The sequence below is a fragment of the Schistocerca nitens genome, chromosome 1 (genome assembly GCF_023898315.1).
Source record: "Schistocerca nitens isolate TAMUIC-IGC-003100 chromosome 1, iqSchNite1.1, whole genome shotgun sequence".
Taxonomy (NCBI): domain Eukaryota; kingdom Metazoa; phylum Arthropoda; class Insecta; order Orthoptera; family Acrididae; genus Schistocerca; species Schistocerca nitens.
Window position 1 is genome coordinate 706,198,611 of NC_064614.1, and position 21,096 is coordinate 706,219,706.

Genomic DNA, 21,096 nt, shown 5'->3' on the forward strand with positions numbered 1-21,096 from the left:
ACACGGCATCTACCTGTGAACCCGTGTCTATGGCCCTTTGAGTTTCGTGGACAAATAGCGCGAGCTGGGTTTCACACGACTGTCTTTTTCGAAACCCATGCTGATTCCTACAGAGTAGATTTCTAGTCTCCAGAAAAGTCATTATACTCGAACATAATACGTGTTCCAAAATTCTACAACTGATCGACGTTAGAGATATAGGTCTATAGTTCTGCACATCTGTTCGACGTCCCTTCTTGAAAACGGGGATGACCTGTGCCCTTTTCCAATCCTTTGGAACGCTACGCTCTTCTAGAGACCTACGGTACACCGCTGCAAGAAGGGGGGCAAGTTCCTTCGCGTACTCTGTGTAAAATCGAACTGGTATCCCATCAGGTCCAGCGGCCTTTCCTCTTTTGAGCGATTTTAATTGTTTCTCTATCCCTCTGTTGTCTATTTCGATATCTACTATTATGTCATCTGTACGACAATCTAGAGAAGGAACTACAGTGCAGTCTTCCTCTGTGAAACAGCTTTGGAAAAAGACATTTAGTATTTTGGCCTTTAGTCTCTCATCCTCTGTTTCAGTACCATTTTGGTCACAGAGTGTCTGGACATTTTGTTTTGATCCACCTACTGCTTTGACATAAGACCAAAATTTCTTAGGATTTTCTGCCAAGTCAGTACATATAACTTTACTTTCGAATTCATTGAACGCCTCTCGCATAGCCCTCCTCACACTACATTTCGCTTCGCGTAATTTTTGTTTGTCTGCAAGGCTTTGGCTATGTTTATGTTTGCTGTGAAGTTCCGTTTGCTTCCGCAGCAGTTTTCTAACTTGGTTGTTGTACCATGGTGGCTCTTTTCCATCTCTTACGATCTTACTTGGCACATACTCATCTAACGCATATTGTATGGTGGTTTTGAACTTTGTCCACTGATCCTCAACACTATCTGTACTTGAGACAAAACTTTTGTGTTGAGCCGTCAGGTACTCTGTAATCTGATTTTTGTCACTTTTGCTAAACAGAAAAATCTTCCTACCTTTTTTAATATTTCTATTTACGGCTGAAATCATCAATGCCGTAACCGCTTTATGATCGCTGATTCCCTGTTCTGCGTTAACTGTTTCAAATAGTTCGGGTCTGTTTGTCACCAGAAGGTCTAATATGTTATCGCCATGACTCAGTTCTCTGTTTAACTGCTCAAGGTAGTTTTCAGATAAAGCACTTAAAAAAAATTCACTGGATTCTTTGTCCCTACCACCCGTTATGAACGTTTGAGTCTCCCAGTCTATATCTGGCAAATTAAAATCTCCATCCAGAACTATAACATGGTGGGGAAATCTACTCAAAATATTTTCCAAATTATCCTTCAGGTGCTCAGCCACAACAGCTGCTGAGCCAAGGGGCCTATAGAGACATTCAGTTACCATGTCTGAGCCTGCTGTAACTGTGACCTTCACCCAAATCATTTCACATTTCGAATCTCCGTCAATTTCCTTCGATACTATTGCACTTCTTATCGCTATAAACATGCCTCCCCCTTCACTGTCCAGCCTGTCTCTGCGATATACATTCCAATCTGAGTTTAGGATTTCATTACTGTTTACGTCTCGTTTGAGCCAACTTTCTGTCCCTAGTACTATATGGGCGTTGTGACCTGTAATGGATACAGCAGAGTGTTCGCCTCAAGCTCACTGGTAGCTTTCACAGCACACCTGTCGAGTGTACTGGTGATTCTCATATTATATCCAATGGAGATCGTAGTATGTTACAGGGAAACATTGTATTGGTTGGGGCATGAACTATGTCAGAGTGTACAGGACTGCAGGAGCTCATATTTCTAATGAAAGACACTTACAAACCTGGAAGTTAGATGGATGGCAAGCTGATTGGGACACAAGGGTATACTGCATATTCCCAAGCATTAAGAATGGGTTCGGTATGCATGACATTCACCTTACCTGAGGTATGATGCACCTATTAACAGATTGTGGGCCACATCCCAAACATCTATATCGAGTGGGATTTACGAACACAACACTCTGTGAATGTAGATAGGATGGTTTCCTCTTGTCATGTCATTTTCACTTGCCCCTATTCTTAGGTAGGGAGTTAATACAGGCAACTGAATGTTGATTTGCAAACAATTGTAAATGACCAAAATTCAGGTACAAAAGTTAATATTATTGCACATGAAATACCAAAAAAATGAACGTCTCAACTTTAAGTCTTCAGGATTAAGTGGGTGCTCTAAATATCAAAATAAAGTCAACAGATCAGAGGAACAAAGCGGAAGACTAACAAAAATTGCTGCCTCTATAACAGAGAATGATAGACATGAATAAAACGTAATTAAGAGAAACTATAAAGTAATAAAATGTGCAGTGGCTACCCACATGGTTGTGCATAGACTCGAGTATTGTGGAGGCATGCAGATTCCCGGAGAGGGGGGCAAGCCAGTGTAGAAGCAGCAATAGTTATAAGGGTAAGTACAGTTGTAATTAGTTGGCAAACGTCAAGTTTTTCCAAAGCTGCCAGAAACTGGTGTAATAATATAAGCTGGAAGTTATTCATGTAATTAAATTCCTTTTATTTATTGTTTTTAATTAATTATGTTTTCAGTGGTGTTTTATTTCTACATTAATTAACAGCAATAGCATTAACAGCACAATAGTTGCTCCCCTTGTAACTACACTGCTCAAGACAATTAGAGGGACAAGCATTTGATTGAATGTACCATGTACATAATCTCTTATTAAGATATATACTGTTGCTTTTAGTCTTCAGATGTGTTGTAATAATGAGAGCAGTCCTCCACAATACATTTGAAAGCCATGACTAAGTGGCAGTATTCAAATTTATCATGCTACGCATAAGAGTGAAATGGATGAGCAATTTTTCACTCTGCCACCTATTGAGTGTAAGTAAAAGTGTGTCTCTATACTCTTTGTGTACATTTCAGCAGTCAACTTGAGGCATCTGGCAGAGGCAGGACATGTTCGGGCAGTGACATTACTGCAGGAAGGTTGGACTATTCGTGCATTATCTGCACGACAGGGGAGAAAACAGAAAACATCGGCCAGAGATGACTGATATTTGGTTAATTGTTCTCTCCACTGATGCACTGCAACTGCTCAGGACCAGTGGCCAAACAATATGCAACAGAGTCTGAGATGCCGGTTTAAGACTGACAAGACCTCATCACATCCCCTTGATTAACTGCTCAGCACATGAAAGATCAACTTTGGTTCGTTGAGGAACATAGGCAGTGGTAGCTGTCACTGGTACAGTGCATTATTTATGGAGGAGTCCTACTTTCATGCAACATGGAGCGATGGATGTATACCTGTATGTTGTTGTTGTGGTGAACACTATGATGCCGGCTGTGGCTTGGACATGGTGAGGAGTGGCATCATAGTTGATGACTGGTCGGGCTTTCAGATGCTCAGAGGCCGACTTAATGCTCAAAGGTACATCAGTGAGGTAGTAGCGGGTGATGTTATGCCCATTACGGTGTAATGGGTCCCCAGTGTATCCTGCAACAAGACAATGAGAGAGTGCCTTGAGCAGCAGCCACCATGGAAATGTTACAGGATCTTGGTATTCAAACATTAGGATGCCCTGATCTGAGTCCTGGCCTCAATCCTATTGAGCACTTATTGGCTATGCTAGACAGACAACTTTGGGTCTATCCTGTAGCACCTCAGACTCTTGAACAACTTGTAGAGGTCCTTATTGAGAAAGGGAAAAAATTTCACAAGCAAATGTTCACAGACTTGTCAGGAGCTTGCCTTGAAGATGGTGCATGGAGGGCCTACATACTTTGGCTTATGACATTGTATTATATTTCTGGTCAAAGCACCAACATATGTTGTAAGAAGAGAACAGGATATATATTTTTCTGTTAAATAAAGGTTTCATTTTTCAGAACAAAATTCTGACTCCAAACAATCATGAAAAAATAAAGCAGATGTTTAAAATGTTGTCCCTCTGACTTTTTTAGCTGCATATATATGTAATACAAAGCCCTGTGTATAGTGTTTATTGAGCGTGTACAACCTGCTGGGAGTTTCCAAGTAATGGGTCTAAAATTTATCACAAAGAATTGAATTGACTTGGACTGCATTGCATTGAATTGAATGTGTACATATCAGTATTTTATGCTCAGTCCATAGCGCGATGCATTCAGTCATTGTCTCTGGTCCCTTATGCCAGTGTCCCCCTCTAACATGATGTTTTTAAGATGCATCTTGTAAGTTGTTCAGTGCAGTTTCCACTAGTGTTCATAAACAGCCTGTGGTGTGGTACTAAAGAGAATAGTGAATCAAGTTGTAATGACATTCATTTTTCTGTTGTGTGAAGTTACTTAGGCTGACTGAAATGAGTCATTTTCTGTGTGTTCAAATGGTACAAAAAATTGAGAAGTGTACTTACCTAGAATTATAACCTTGAGTATATTAGTAAATAATATAACAGAGTTCACTGTAAATGTGGTCATGTCTACTAGGATTGAGATGAAGTGATTCACATTTTCTGCATTAGTCGCACTACTTGTAAAGGACACAGTGATAAATGTCCAATTCATTTTGAGAATTGTTTTCTTTCCAATTTGCTGTATGTCAGTAACATGTTGAGAAATGTTATTTTTCATGTTCATTCCATTATTTTTACTTCAAGGATAATAATATAATTTTTTTTTTGTTTACTTGTGTATGTAAAATGTAACTGTAACTTGTTTATTTATTAGGTTAAACACCCACCGAGAACTGTATTCAGCTCTAAGAAATGTTGCAGAAAACAAGGATAAATTTGAAACAACACCAGTGGATGAACATGTAGCACAACTGTTCCTCTTTGACTTTGAGCAGTGTGGTATACACCTTCCAGAAAGTGACCGGTGTCGTGTTGTGGAGCTCAATGACTATATTCTGCAACTTGGCCAGAGATTTATGGCCGGTGCTGTAAGCCCTCGTGCTATTCCGAAAGAAGTTCTGCCAAAGAACATCAGACATTTGTGAGTAACTTCTTTGTATTTATATTGTGTCAGTGGAAACATGTATTTTATTTGTGTACAGCAGAGAATAATTATTATGATAGAAATAGGAAGAAATGTTCTTGCCAGATTGATATGTGTGCAACAGGCAGTGAATGCAGGTAAATCAGTGCAACACATTTATATTATGTACTCTCTAATTTTTTTGGTGTCTTGTTCATCTTCAGATTCACTATTGATGGTGACCAGGTGCTAGTGACTGGTCTTTATGCTGACTCTCCAAATGCAGCTGCACGTGAGGCAGCATACCGGATATTTCTTTATCCAGATGGACACCAAGAATATTTACTGGAAGAAATGTTGAAGGCTCGACATGAACTTGCCAAACTTTGTGGATTTCCAACATACAGCCATAGGTATTGTGTAACTGTAGCAAGAGAAAATGTATTACATTGATCATAACATAATTTTTTAAAGTTTTTGGGTCTGATGTAGATATTATTCTGACTGAACAGTGTATGTAGTCAAACTGGTTTCTGCTTTACAAAGAAACCTGTAGTGCAGAGATTTATGGAATTATTTTTCTCTCGATAAAATGAGTAGTGCATCATAATAGTCACTTATGACACTGAAGAGTCTTTGTATACAGTTGGATAAGTAGCCCACCTTTACACACTCAACACATGTTCCTTTGTAGAAACTTAATCAGGAGAATGAAGAATTCAAGTGTACCAATTGATGTGGAGCAGTGGTGAAGAAAATGGACTTATCTTAAGGAGGAGTGGATCTAAAATCTCTGATCATCCAGATTAATTTTCCACAGCCACAAGTACAAATGGCAGGATTCTTATTTCTACAAGGCTGCAACCACTTTTCTTCCCTGCGCTCATCAGCAGCGCCAATGCTCCATTGTTAATGATTTTTTTATGTTTATATTAAATTAAGCTTTCATCCTTGCTTGTAGTTTAGTATGGAACATGACTGTGATGTCAGGTAGGTATATTGGCATCGATGAGAATTTGTTGGTTTGACTGAGGTTACATCTACTAAGCAGCCACACAGGGCCGCGACTTGGGTGTTAGCTGGGATTTTGTTGAGTAACTTGGCATTGAGCAGCAGATAGGTGAAATACAGTGCAAAAAATCGCTCATAAATAAATAAATAAATAAAATCATGTGATGAGTTTAATTACACTGGTCAACAATGGACATGATAAATAAATAATTTCAGTTGATTCATATTTATTTTCATCTGCCAAATCTGAAAATGAAGTCAGAAGTGTTCTATCAGCCACCAGCTTTTTGTAATATATAAAAAAGAACTGTTATCATGTTTATTAGTATAGAGTGCTAAACACAGTTAGTAAAATAATATGATTTTATTTAGCTCAGTCATCAATTGACATATTTGTTTTGGGTGATTATTGTCTGTGACTTCAGCAAAGCTAACAGTGTTCACAGATGGATTTCCCACTCAGGTGAAGGTTTGCAGCAACAGCAGATAAGGAAGAAGACTTGGTAAAGAAAGAAAGTGTCCTTTTTGGTTGCCAGAGCCGTAAAAGCTTTATTTAAAGAAAGAAGCTAATCATGTGTGTTCTTCAGCTGTGAACTGACAAATGTAGTGTTGCATAATAGTGTGCTTTCTTAAGCATTGCGTTTTAGAGTGAGGAACATGTCTCAAAAAAATTGTAAATGATAAAAACAATACTTGTTGCGTTTGTGTCGATTTCACTTCAAAATCACAGAGGCAAAATTTCTCCCCAAATTGAAAGAGCTTACACATGTTATTTTGATAATAAAATAGACTAGATTAAGTTTTCTACTCCAGAAATATGTTTCACCAAATGAGTAACATTATTAACTGGCCGGTTAAAAGGATCTTGACATATGCATTTTGCAGTTTCTATAATGTGGCAGAACTTTTAACAGACTGCTACTTCTGCTTGTCAAATATATTTGCAATTAATTCAAAGTCCAAACATACTGTTAATTATACAGCAATTCGACCAATGCCCCATGGATCATCTCCTGCAGATGACCAAAAATGTGACTGAAGATTTTGAAAGTTTGGATGACTGAACTACAACAGAATGGTCCAGATTTTGTGGAACGAATTATTACCAATGCACCTCACTTTCTAATACAGGGGGATTTAAATGATCTGGTTTGTTATCTTGGGTTACCTAAAAGTAAAGCAGAATTATTTGCTAGGCTGAAAAGCTGATACCTCCTGCAGGATTGCACGAAAGTAAGTTCTTTTTGTGAATACCAAAAGCAATTTGAGCATTTATTTTCTAAACAGGAGAACCTATTTTTCTACAACAATGTTGATTCTTTGATAGAGTCACTGTGTGTTGATCTGAAAGCTGAAGATGGGTGTGTGTTCATTGGCTCCTCGAAAACTAGGCTGAAAGGAATTTTGCTATATAATGGAAACACATTTCCATCCATGACTTTAGCTCATGCAGTTGGTATGACAGAAAGTTACATAAACATGCATCTTTTGCTATTTATTATCAGATATGATGATTATTCATGGCAGATTATGAAGAGAGAGCTTTTCTACTGGGATTAGTGTGTGTGTGAGAGAGAGATAGCAGAGAGAGAGCCATCATTGTATTACAAAAGGCTGCCCAGATTATTATTCTGTGCAGGACAGGCAGATATTGCTGACCAGCTACTTGTAAGTGGTACAAAATCTGGTGGCTGCTGGATTGAGGATGCAGGGGGATGTCGTACGATTCCATTCAAACAATCAGAAGTTCCTAAATTGCTTTATTATGGCTCCCTGACATGGCTTGATAGAGGAAGCAGCTTTGTGGCTGAGGCATCCAGCAGCCTCCTGTGTGTTGCCCCCTAGTAATGCTGACAAAGTGCAACATTGGCTGAGCAGCAGCTTGTGACGCAGCTGCCTCTCTCAGGGGCCACTTTGGTCCTGATGGCCTCAGCCAACTACGGCTGTGAGTGTGGTGGTGTGACTCCTGCCCCAGCATTGTCCAGCAGGTGGCAAGCAGGTGACATAACAGCAGTGACCCACTACCCTGCGTAGATGGCCGGCAGACTGCTTCCCAGGGCCGGTGCTGGTCCAGTGTGATGGCGGATCCAGCTTTCATGGTTTCAAGGCAAACTGCCCTGTCACAGAACCGAACTGTGGTTTCTCCTTCTGCTTAGGTACTGCTGTGTAAACTGTTTCCACATCTCACTGGGCTGTCTTGCCTCGCAATGTTGTAACAACGATGATATATTTTATAAAGCGCAACACCTGCACTCGCCAGCTGCTGGCATTGCTGCAATCTACTTCCTGCTCGGTGCATTTTTGATCAGATATGGTTGGTGCACTAAATTGCCCTCCACTTTAATAAGACCTGGTCCCAAGGATCAGCTTAAGCTAGACTATCCTTATGCAAAACTAGAGTGACAAATTCAATGGCAGCTGGTAGAGTTGGCTCTGGTCCACTTCTTGCTCAAGATTACTTTATCACTATGTTCTCTTATGCACTGCTTGTTCAAGTTCTTTCAGTTCCTTTCTAGTTTAACTTAGTTATAGTTTCATCCCTTCAGCTCATTGAGTTTGTCTATGGATTGAATTAACAAGGGTGCTAAAGTATGATTCAATGGAGTCAGATTCACAACTGATAACACTTCTGTAGCTCCCTCTGGCTAATACAGTTGAGGCTGCGTGGTGCTCAGATGTGTTATTCCCAAAATTGTGGCAGGTAGACAGAAAGTAGGTCCCACTATTTCCATCGTGTCCCATTTATTAGTAATCCAATTCCATCTAGCTCTAACCTTTTTGCTGTTGTGAGCTTTCCCTTTGTGAAACAACTGCCTACTATTATCACTTTATTGAAGTTAGAGGTACAAGCAGTGCCTCTACCAGCTTTAAGTACAACTCAGGCCTGATCACCTCTTTCTTGCAGTCCTTTTCTGTTTTCCAACCCATCAGTAACTTCACTGTGCAGGAGTTCTGACCTCCTTTCACTACCCTGTTCAGACAAACCGTAACATCACCACATACTCTTTGCCTTCCTAATAACATTTTTAAGCATTTTACAATTCTGTTTGTAATGGGCTACTGTAGCTTGATTGTGACTACTTCCAATATTTTGATATAATTCCTGCTACGTGATATCCTTATCCCACTAGTCCACCACCCAGGGTGCCTCGTACTGCTAGTACCCAGTTTAGAACGTTCTAATGAAAAGCAGCTCTCAAAGAACATGAGAGATATGTTAAGGGAAGCATTATATTTGTCATCTACGTTATCAGCACTATAAACATCCTGCCACTTCTGTTCCTTGACGAGCTTTAAAAAATTCTCTATTACCGAAGGTTTAGCTTTCCTACGTAATTTATAATTATATGTGACATTTGTTTGAGTACAAAAGCCTTTTAGTGTTAAAATTTGTGCATCATGTTCTGAAAGGCCATTCGCCCTTTTGCTAACAGAATGCCCGTCTAGTAATGAACAACGAATAAAAATATTGTCATGGCTGTGGTACTGTTCCCCTGCACCCTAGCTGGAAAAAGCACAGTCTGCACCACATCATATGAATTCAGGAAATCTACCAACTTCCTTTTTCTGCCCCCCCCCCCCCTCCCCCGGGGGCCACAGCCCCTTTTATGGGTACGTGTGTGGTGCGCATGGGGCCTCGAGCTATTGCAGTCACCTTCCTTTTTCCAGACTGCATTACCATCCCTGTTCCTCTCCTTCCCTGTCCTTGCTCCTTTCTCCCTACCCCCTCCTTTCCCTCTTGGTGGACTTCTTTATATCGACTTGCTATCCTTCTGGCTTTGTTTTGGTATGTGCTATTGTTTAGTCTGCTCTTTCCATCTCCTTTCGGCGTTTTTGGTCCACTTGGGGTTTGACCTCCATTTCCAACATTTTCCATTCAGTGTGAGCCATTTGGGGATGAACTTCCAACCTAGTTTCCATGGTGCAGGCTCCTCTCCCCCTCCCCTCCCTTTTCCCCTTCGACCCTGGCCCCCCTTCCAGCTAGATCACCAGCATGGTAGCCAGTCCATGTGGTGGGGCTGTTAAGTACCCATGTAGCTGAGCCCCCTGACAACACAGGGAGCACACTGCTAATACCTGAGCTGTAAATGCCTCGTGTATGCCAAGGAATTGATGCTCATCACTTTGGGGCATCAGAACTCCCGGCAATGGCCGCCGTGCCAGACGGCCCTTGCTGTGGCTGGGTGGCACTCACGGGGCGAGCCCCTGGTCAGAGTGGGTGATACTAGAGCGGATGTCTTGCACATGAAGCGACAAAGGTTTCAACATCGTGCCCTCCCCCCTCCCCCCCTGCCGGAGGAGTGCTGCCCTTCTTCAGCAGCCACCGGTACTGGAACTCCCTCCTGGGACTCCTTCCTCTTCCTGGCACCCCCCTGAAAGACCATCTGCAGCTCTACATCAACCACATGATCCGTGGCCAATGGGCGCCAGGATTACCAGGTGTAATTTCGTGCCCGACCTCGCTTCAGTCTACCAAGAACAAGGGCAAGGCCCCTCCGGTACCCCCTGTGGTGCCGCCTTCCCCTCCTTCAGCCAATGAACCAACAGAGTCTGACCCCATCTATATGGACATTACCCCATCCTTATTGGTGACGTGATTTGGCCGCATGACCAGCTCTGGTCCGTTCGCTTCCCATTTGGACTCCAGCTTGAGAATCCTCCAGTGGAATTGTAATGGTTATTTGCATCACCTCCCGGAGTTGCAACCCCTTCTTTCCTACTAATCTGCTGCTTGCATTGCTCTCCAGGAGACCCATTTTGTGAATTCTTACTCACCCATCCTTTGTGGGTTTCACACTTTCTGTTGAAACCAAATTGGCCTCTTGCAGTCTTCTGGCTTCTGGTGGTGTTTGCACCTTGGTCCACGAGGACATTGTTAGTAAATGGGTTCCCCTCCATACCACTTTGGAAGCAATTGCTGTCAGGGTCCATCTGGCCACTCCAATCACAATCTGTAATCTCTACCTCTCGCCTGACAGGCCGCCTACATCCCTTACCCTAACCACTCTTCTTCAACAACCCTCTTCTCCCTTCGTGCTTCTAGGGGACTTCAATGCCCACAACCCTCTCTCAGGTAGTCACACAACTACTGCCCTGGGCAGGACAGTTGAAGCTGTTCGGGCAGGGTTAGACCTCTGTCTCCTAAACACTGGTGCTCCCACACACTTTAGTGTGGCACACTGCATTTTCTCTGCCATTGACCTCTCCCTCTGCAGTTCCGGCCTTCTTCCCTCCATTCAGTGGGGTGTCCACGATGACTTATGTGACAGTGGTCATTACCCGATTGTTTTGTCCTTCCTTCGGTATATCTCGTTCCGTCACCCTCCCAGGTGCGCCTTCTCTAAAGCTGATTGGGGTGCCTTCTCCTCTGCTACCATCCCTCCTGTACTACCACTCAGTAGTATTGATGAGTCTACACAGACTTTGACTGCCACCATTCTTTCCACAACTGTTTCAGCCATTCCTCTTTGGTGGACTCCAGAAATTGCTGCAGCCATAAAAGACCACCGCCGTGTTCTTCAATGCTTCAAGTGGCACCCTACTACTGCTCTCCTTCTGGTCTTTAAACGATTCCACACCCGGGCCCGTTACCTAATCATATTTCAGAAATGGATTTGCTGGGAATGATATGTGGCTGCCATAGGACCACACACCCGCTCTTCACAAGTCTGGGCGAAACTCAGTCAAATTTTTGGCCATCTCCCCCCCCCCCCCCCCCCCCCCAAGTTGATTTCTCCTACAGCACTTCCCATCGGCAAGAAAATGGGGTTCCACAGGGTTCCGTGCTGAGGATCCCTCTCTTTCTCGTCGCCATTAATGGACTGGTGGCGGCTGCTGGGCTGACAGTGTCCCCTCCTTTGTATGCTGACAACTTTTGTATCTATGTCGCCTCCTCCATCGTGGGCGCTACAGAATGCTGTCTACAGGGGGCAATCTACCGGGCACAATCTTGGGCTCTCTCCCATGGCTTTCAGTTTTCGGTGGCCAAGTCTTGTGTCATGCATTTCTGCCGTTGCTGTACTGTCCATCCCCATCTTGACCTGTTCCCCGATGGCCAATCCCTTGAGGTGGTGGTTGACACCCATTGCTTCTTGGGTCTGGTCTTCGATACCCAGTTGACGTGGCGTCCTCATATTTGCCAGCTGAAGAGGATGTGCTGGTTACGTCTCAATGTTCTTAGACGTCTGTGCAATATCACCTGGGGTGCAGACCGCTCTATTCTACTGTGATTGTACAAAGCACTGGTCCTGTCTTATTTAGACTACGGGAGTCCTGTCTATGGCTCTGCGTCACCTTCAACATTGCAGATACTAGACCCTATCCACCATTGTGGCGTACGATTGTGACTGGTGCCTTCCGAGCTAGCCCCGTGATTAGCCTTCTCACTGAGGGGGGATTCCACCGCTGTGAGTTTTGCGCCAACAACAGCTGATATCTTATGCGCTCCACATTCGCTGCACCACAAAGCACCCTAATTACGGTCCCCTTTATCCAGACATTGAGATCAACCTCCCGCGGCGGCGGCCACGATGTGGGCTTACTGTGGCTGCCTGCGTTCAGTTGCTCTTTTCTTAGCTCCGGCACCTCCCTTTACCACCTCTTTTCTCCGCTCACGCACGTACCCCTCCATGGTGCATTTGTCGGCCGCAGCTCTGTCTTGATATCTCCATCAATTCAAAGGATTCTGTCCCTCCTGAGGCCCTTCGCCACCAATTCTACTGTCTCCTCAGTTCATTCCAGGATTCAGAAGTTATTTATGCTAATGGCTCCATGGTTGCTGGTCACACTGGTTATGCTTACATCTATGCGAGGCACACAGAACTTCTTTCCTTGCCAGATGGCTGTAGTGTTTTTACTGCAGAATTGGTAGCCATCTTGTGCACACTGGACCATGTCCACTTCTTCTCAGGACTGTACTTCACTATCTGTAGTGACTCCTTGAGCAGTTTGCAAGCTATTGGCCAGTGCTTTCCTCGTCACCTGTTGGGAAATAGGCCTTTGCTCGGCATTACGTCGTCAGGTTTTGGGACTTGGGAATGCAGAATGGCACACTCTTTCTTTGCCAAATGAGCTCAGGGTGATAAAGGATTCTACAACTATGTGGTGGTACTCCTTACGGGCTTCTCGTAAAGCCTCTGTCATCCTTTGCCAGCTCCGCATCGGCTATACTTGGCTGACTCACAGTTATCTCCTCCATCGTGAGGACCCCCCTCTCTGTCGTTGTGGATCAATGTTGACTGTGGTTCACCTCTTACTGGACTGTCCTGACTTAGCCGTCCTGCGACGGACTTTTAGCTTTCCTAACTCGCTACCCCTGGCATTAGCTGACAGCACCTCAGTGGCTGATCTCGTTTTACAATTTCTTCGTGATGGGGTTTTTTATTGCTTTATTTAAGGGTGGAATCTTCAACCTTATTGGTGGGTGGAGGGTATGGCAGGCCGTATTGCTCCTCCCTTTGCCCTGATTGGGCTGGTTTCGACTGGGCTTTGTGGTTCACTCCCACCCTCTGCGTTCCTACCCCTTTCTTTATGGGGTCTGTTTTATCTTGAGTGTCTATCTTGTCTACCTGTGCTTCTTCCTTCATGCCCCTGTCATTAGTCACTTTCTTCCTCTCCTCTCTTCCGCCTACTTCCTTCCTTCTCTGTCAATAATTTGTAATTTTATGGCCATTGTAGTTCCCTCTTATAGTGTGAGGTTTTATCGATTTAATTATTCTGAGGTTGGAGGGACTGATGATCGCGTAGTTTGACCCCTCCACAACATTCAAATATCTGTTCAGAGGAGTGCCGTGATATGTCTATGGACTCGAACAGAATACTGTGAGTTTTTTTTTTTTTTTTTTTTTTTTTTTTACATGGCCGCTACCCCACTCTGAAAGGAACTCCTTGAAAAACGGCCAGCTAATCTGTATCCTGGTAAAGGAAGCCTCTGAATTACCAAATTATTTAAGTGGTGCTCCGATATACCAGTAATTTCAGAGTCAACATCTGAAAGCAGTTCACTAACTTTATCTCTAGAACCTCTTATATTGATGAAATATGCTAACTCCTTCTCTACTTGGAAACATGACGTCCTCTGGAGGTGATTCCTTAGTTAGGGGGACTTCCTTTAAGCGGGTATACCTATCAGCTGACTTCAATCCAAAAAAAGGTGCCACTCTAACACCAGCTACTACAGGAATTTTTGCATGAGTGATCCCACCACCACCCACTACACTGTCGCCTATAAGCTTTGACAGTCTCCCCTTTCCACACGTATTGAGGTGCAGACAATGCCTAGTGAAACCCGATCTACTTATAGACTCAACTGACACCACTGCAATGTGGCCCATGCCCTCTGCCATCAGTGCCTTCTCCAGCACCATGTTAACACTCCTAACAGCTGCATTAAGATGAGGCCGATCATGACGCCAAAATAGTTGCATGAAATTCACATTAGTGCCACCAGTTTTAGTAGCTGTCTTTACCAGATCACCATCTACATCATATTCCCAGTCCCTATCAAGACCATTCCCTGCTCCACCCACTGTCACCACCTGATCCTCCTCCGTAAAATTCCTACGTAACTCCCCTATGCTGTCAGTCACTTGAGCCAACCCTGCACTAGGCTTCACAATGCTGCTGACCTGGTACTCACTCCCCAGCACTTCCTGCAACTGTTGGCCCACACCTCTACTGCGTGAATTACGTAACAGCAGAATCTTCTTCTTTCTGTTTGACTTTGCAACTGACTTAGGCCTCCTAACTGCTGAGGTTTCCTACACCGACAGCTACAAGAGGCTCCTCTCCACTCAACACTGACAGTTGGTCAAATCTATTGCGTATACCCAAAGTACGACTGTCTGAATACCTCCTCCTCCTCCTCCTACTAGCTGCCTTCTTGCCGACTGCCAGTTCCCATTACCCAACTTTGTCATAGTTCGTATAGTTTACAGAACTCACTTTTCTTCAGTAATATACAGCTTACATATATCAAGGGCATTTAGATAAGTATGAGTTTCATTTATATTTTTTCATTTTCGCCATGTTTTGACATGCATTACCATTTTTACAAAGCTGGTCATTTTATTTCTCTTCAGGTAAATGGAACTGTACTTGAAAAAATAGAAAAACATCAATAAATATTACAAACATCATTATTTTTTACTGTGTCCCACCTATCAGTGTTGGAGATACTGCAACTAGGAAACTCAAAGAAAAGGGAAGGAAAGTTTCCTGGACTAATGAATCATTTTTGATACCAGGGTATAAGGTGGAGAATACTTCAGCCAGTATGATGCTGTTTAGGAAATTGGAATATGGCAATATTAACATGGATTAAATGGGACTGTAGTCATGTCTACCATTGCCCCTTACAGATGTAGTGTACAGTGTCTCAGTTGTAGGGTTGTTATATCATGGAAGCATGATATCCACAAATTGTCTGGTAGCCGTGTGGTGAACAAAGTGACAGTATAGACACATTGTAATATATTGCAACACTGGGAGAATTTTTCCAAAATTTGTTCAATGCACTACTCCATCCCTCTTTCCCCTCCTCAAAACACACACACACACACACACACACACACACACACACACACACACAAACAACCAAATCTAAGGCCATTATGAGCTCTTCACAAACTAGTGACAAAATATGATAAAACTCACAATGTAGGTTTGTAGAGTGACCTAAACAAACGAATTTTAAATTTAGGAATACCCGCAGCCATATGTTTTAAGCCTGTAATATTTTCTCTCTTTCAGTAATCTCAAAGAAACCAATACCTTCTGCAGGGAAAATGATGTACAAGAACAATCTTCAAAACAATCAAAATACGCTATCCGATCAAAAATATCTGGACACCTATTAGTGGACATTCATATGGGATGTGTCCACCCTTCACCTTTACAGTGACATGAACTTTGCTGAGGACACTTTCTGAATGACTCTAGAGGAATGGTTGACAATAGAGAATTAGTGATTTTGGGCACTGGGACACGGAGCGAAGTCCATGTTCTAACACATCCCAAAGGTGTTTCATTTGGTTTAGGTTGTTGGTATTCTGGGCAGGCCAGTCTGTTTCAGGAATGTTATCATCTGCTTACCATTTCTTCAAAGATACTACTTCATTACAGGGTGTCATTTTCATGCTGATACAGTCAGTCATCTCCAAACTGTTTCTGTACTGTACTGTACTGTAAGCAGCACACAATGCTGTAGAATGTGAGCATATCCTACCAAATTCTGCATCATCTTAAGGCAATAAGGGGACAACACCCTAACCAAGAGAAACACCATCTCCTTCATACTTCACTGTTGGCATTAGACATGGCACCAGGTAACATTCTCCAGGCACTTGCCAATCCCAAACTCTTCCATCGTATTGCTACAGGCTACAGTGTAATTCATCAGTGCAAATGACTCATTTCCAGTTATCCACTCTTCAGTGGCCTCACTTTCCACACCATCTCAAGTATTACTTAGCATTGACTACAGAAACTTGTGGCTTATGGAGAGCTGCTTGCCTGTTGTACCAGATCCTTGTTAAATCCCTATGCTCAATCGTCGAGCTAGATGAACTGCCAGTAGCACTTTTGAACTCACGAGTGGTCCCTTCCACTGATTGTATGTGACTTCTTACAACCACCCTCCGCACTGATACTCCATGGTCACTGTCTGTCAGTATGTGAAGTCTACCTGATTTGGTGTAGCTATGGTTATTCTTTGGCATTTACATTTCACAATCACATCACCAGCAGTTGAGTTGGCAACTTTAGAAGGGTTGAAATGTCCCTCATGGTTTTACTACTCAGCTGGCATCTAGTGCCTAGTCCATGTTCAAAGTCACCAAACTATCTTGATTGGCTGATTCTGCTTTCACAGCTTCTCTACTGACCACACAATATCCCCCCTTCCTTTTATATTGACAGGTCCACCTGTAGCGACATCTAGTGGTGAATTCTTCATTACTTTAGTATGTCTGGATACTTTTGATCAAATAATATTATATTTACAACCAGCAAAGCAACTTGCAAGTCAAATAACAGTCAAATGAATACGGAAGCTATCGGGTAGGATCATTATCCTATGAATTTTCACCTAGAAAGGTGGCACAGTAGTTAAGACACTGGACTGGTTTTGGGAGGTGGCAGGTCAGATTTAGGATGTCTGTTCTTTTCATAATGTGCTTAAGGCTAATGATAGGATCGTTCCTTTGTAAAGGGTGTGGTTGTTTTTCTTCCCATCCTTAACACAGTCTGAATTTGAGTTCTCTCATTTGTCACGTCATTGACAACTCCATGTTAAACCCTAATCTTCCTTCTTTCCTTTTTATGATCTTCCAGGTATACACTTGTACTAAATGAAATACTGTAGAATAAAATATTGCAACCTCCAGTATTACCTGCCTCCACAGCTGAGGTCAGTAATGGACACTTGTGCAGTGGTGAGTGGTGCTTGATCTGGTGGTAAGGCGGTCCAAACACAAGTGATGGCAAAAATTTTCACTACTATTATTTGGCCAGCAAGGGACGCGCGCGCACGCACACGCACGCGCACACGCACGCGCACACGCACGCGCACACGCACGCGCACACGCACACGCACACGCACACGCACACGCACACGCACAAAATACATACATTTAGTATTACAAATAGCGTGTAATGGAGCCACACACACACACACACACACACACACACACACACACACAAAATACATACATTTAGTATTACAAATAGCGTGTAATGGAGCATGTTGTAAGTAAACAAGCAAAGTAAGTGCAAAAATTCACAGTTTTTCAATTACAATTTATTACATGAAGAAAAAATTGAATTTTGTACTAAACAAAAATAACCAATTAACATCTATGAAGTCAGATGGTAATAATGAAGGGTTATATATTTAAAAAGCTATAAAGAAATCAGTAGATGTAGTAGTAGGGAAAGTTGCCAATGAATTAAGAAACAAAGTTTTAACATTTGGTCACAAAGAAGTGAAGGTGTAATCTTAGTTTAAAAAATCCTCATATCAAGTGTCTTTTGAATAACATCATTTCAACAAACCGTGCAGTTTTTAATGGGAAAAAGATAAAAAAACTATGGGAACACATAGAAAATAATATTCATGGACATCAAAAGAAAGTCCATGAACATCAAAAGGAAGTTCATTATTCTCTAAAACCCTGAGGAGAACTAAAAAGGACATATATTGAATAGTGACACAGAGTACAATTGGAAAAGGGATTCAGAATTTTTTGTGCTATTAAAATATTCATGAAAGCAGAATAATTCAAATGCAGAAAAAAAGGAATGCTATTAATATGGAAAAACCGGCAACAGCATCAAAAGCCTTAAAATGTGATAAGGGCTTTGGAAGCTACAGTGTCAGACATGATGATCCTACATGTCTCATTCCAAGAATGAATAAAAACTTTGATAGTCAGAATTAGCAAATGCCAAAGAGGACTCAGAAGTAGGAAATACCAAAGAGGGCTATCACAAAGAAACAAAGAGTTAATATTACTCAGACTGATGGCTTAACTCTGAAACTATCCTAGACATGCTTTTTCTTCAGTCTCATCATTGCATAAACAGAAAATCAGCAGCTGAGTGGAAATCCTCACTTGCAATTTTCCTGTTGATTACCAACCATTAACACATTGGAGGAATGGCAGCATTGATTAAAGAAGAAGAAGAAGAAGAAGAAGAAGAAAAGCCTTTGAACACTTCCTTCCATTGCACACCATCGTTGTATAACCAGATTCTTCAGAATTGGTTATGCTGGAATGACATATATGTGGAAGAAACTTCATTCTGTATACAATATTGCCAATTGCCTCAATAACTGTTATCACTTGATGACAGTTGGAGAAGTCTTTAATTTTTTTTTCCAAAACTGTATTCAGTTGTCAGCTGAAATATTTGATTGTGCATAACAGGTTTCAACAGATTAATCTGTCTTCTTGACAAGTCTTCTAAAACTTAGGAAAATATAAATCATTAGAACATGGCCATACATGTATATAAAGTATGAGAAGTGTGTCAAAAGAAAAAAAAAAATACTCAACAGACATCAATATCTTTGCAGTGAAGGGGAAACATTGCACGTGGTAAAAATATATATAAAAAGCAAAGATGCTGTAACTTACCGAACGAGAAAGCACTGGTAGATAGACACAATAAAAAACACACAAATTTCAAGCTTTCGCAACCCAAGGTTGCTTCATCAGGAAAGAGGGAAGGAGAGGGAAAGACAAAAGGATGTGGGTTTTAAGGGAGAGGGTAAGGAGTCATTCCAGTCCCGGAAGTGGAAAGGCTTACCTTAGGGGGAAAAAAGGACAGGTATACACTCGCGCACACACACACACACACACACACACACACACACACACACACACACACACACACACACACACACACATATATCCATCCGCACATATACAGACACAGGCAGGGGGAAAAAAGGACAGATATACTCACGTGCGCGCGCGCGCGCGCGCACACACACACACACACACACACACACACACACGCACACACACAGACACAGACACAGGCAGACATATCTGCCTGTGTCTGTATATGTGCGGATGGATATGTGTGTGTGTGTGTGTGTGTGTGTGTGTGTGCGAGTGTATACCTGTCCTTTTTTCCCCCTAAGGTAAGCCTTTCTGCTCCCGGGACTGGAATGGCTCCTTACCCTCTCCCTTAAAACCCACATCCTTTCGTCTTTCTCTCTCCTTCCCTCTTTCCTGATGAAGCAACCTTGGGTTGCAAAAGCTTGAAATTTGTGTGTGTGTTTGTGTGTTTTTTATTGTGTCTATCTACCAGCACTTTCGCGTTTGGTAAGTTAATATATATATGATTGAATATAATAGAGGGAAACATTCCACGTGGGAAAAATATATCTAAAAACACAGATGATGTGACTTACCGAACGAAAGTGCTGGCAGGTCGATAGACACACAAACAAACACAAACATACACACAAAATTCAAGCTTTCGCAACAAACTGTTGCCTCATCAGCAAAGAGGGAAGGAGAGGGAAAGACGAAAGGATGTGGGTTTTAAGGGAGAGGGTAAGGAGTCATTCCAATCCCAGGAGCGGAAAGACTTACCTTAGGGGGAAAAAAGGAAAAAAGGACAGGTATACACTCGCGCACGCGCCCACACACACACACACACACACACACACACACACACACACACACACACATCCATCCGCACATACACAGACACAAGCAGACATTTGTAAAGGCAAAGAGTTTGGGCAGAGATGTCAGTCGGGCGGAAGTAATGAGGCAAAGATGTTGTTGAAAGACAGGTGAGGTATGAGTGGCGGCAAATTGAAATTAGCTAATATATATATATATATATATATATATATATATATATATATATATATATATATATATAACTTTTACATGTTTTGTGATGCATTTAGATGAAAAGTAATCATTTTATTTAATTTATTTTTAAATACCACTGTTGTTTTGTGTTCTAGGGCCCTTAAAGCTAGCATTGTTGAAATGCCCAGTGTTGTAAATGAGTTTTTGGACATTTTAACTGAACAATTGTGGGATAGAGCAGCAGCGGATTTCCATACTATGATGAGAATGAAATGTGAAGAAGATCCTCTGTCACAAGTAAGTTTAATAACTGCATATAATCTTAACGTATTTTGATGAGTGAAGACAGTAAACAAGTTTTGTTTTATGTCAGAAATGTGTACTACCTAAATGTGTTCCCCTGTTTTGTAATATACATTGAGTGCATTAACATTTTCTACTTCCAAAATGAGGTTTTAAATTATTTTACTCAGTTCATTGCTTGTAAACAATGATTAAGTAGCTTTTCCGTAGTATGACAAACTGTTATCTGGCACTGTGTGCTGATTATTGAAAGGAGGTAGTAACAGGAGGATTTAACAACAAATAACAGTTGTTTGTTGGTGCCCAGTAGAAGAGTATGACACACTAAATGTAAACCATTTAAGCTCTTCTTCTTCTTCTTCTTCTTCTTCTTCTTTATCGCTCCCCTTCTTTTTTTAAACAAGAACAAGGATGGGGGTGCTCCATAAATTCTTCTGGTAATTGTCAGGCATATTGGTCTAGTGAT

The 21,096-nt window shown here is 42.0% G+C and overlaps 1 protein-coding gene across 1 annotated transcript in view; it reads left to right on the plus strand.

Moving 5' to 3' along the window:
- The window catches only part of LOC126259788 (mitochondrial intermediate peptidase), a 137,692-nt gene that overhangs the window by 62,386 nt on the left and 54,210 nt on the right, over positions 1-21,096 (plus strand). Inside the window, exons 4-6 of the mRNA XM_049956800.1 lie at positions 4,732-4,998; positions 5,205-5,393; positions 20,483-20,624. Coding sequence (XP_049812757.1) covers positions 4,732-4,998; positions 5,205-5,393; positions 20,483-20,624 — 598 coding nt within the window. The remainder of the gene's footprint in view (positions 1-4,731; positions 4,999-5,204; positions 5,394-20,482; positions 20,625-21,096) is intronic.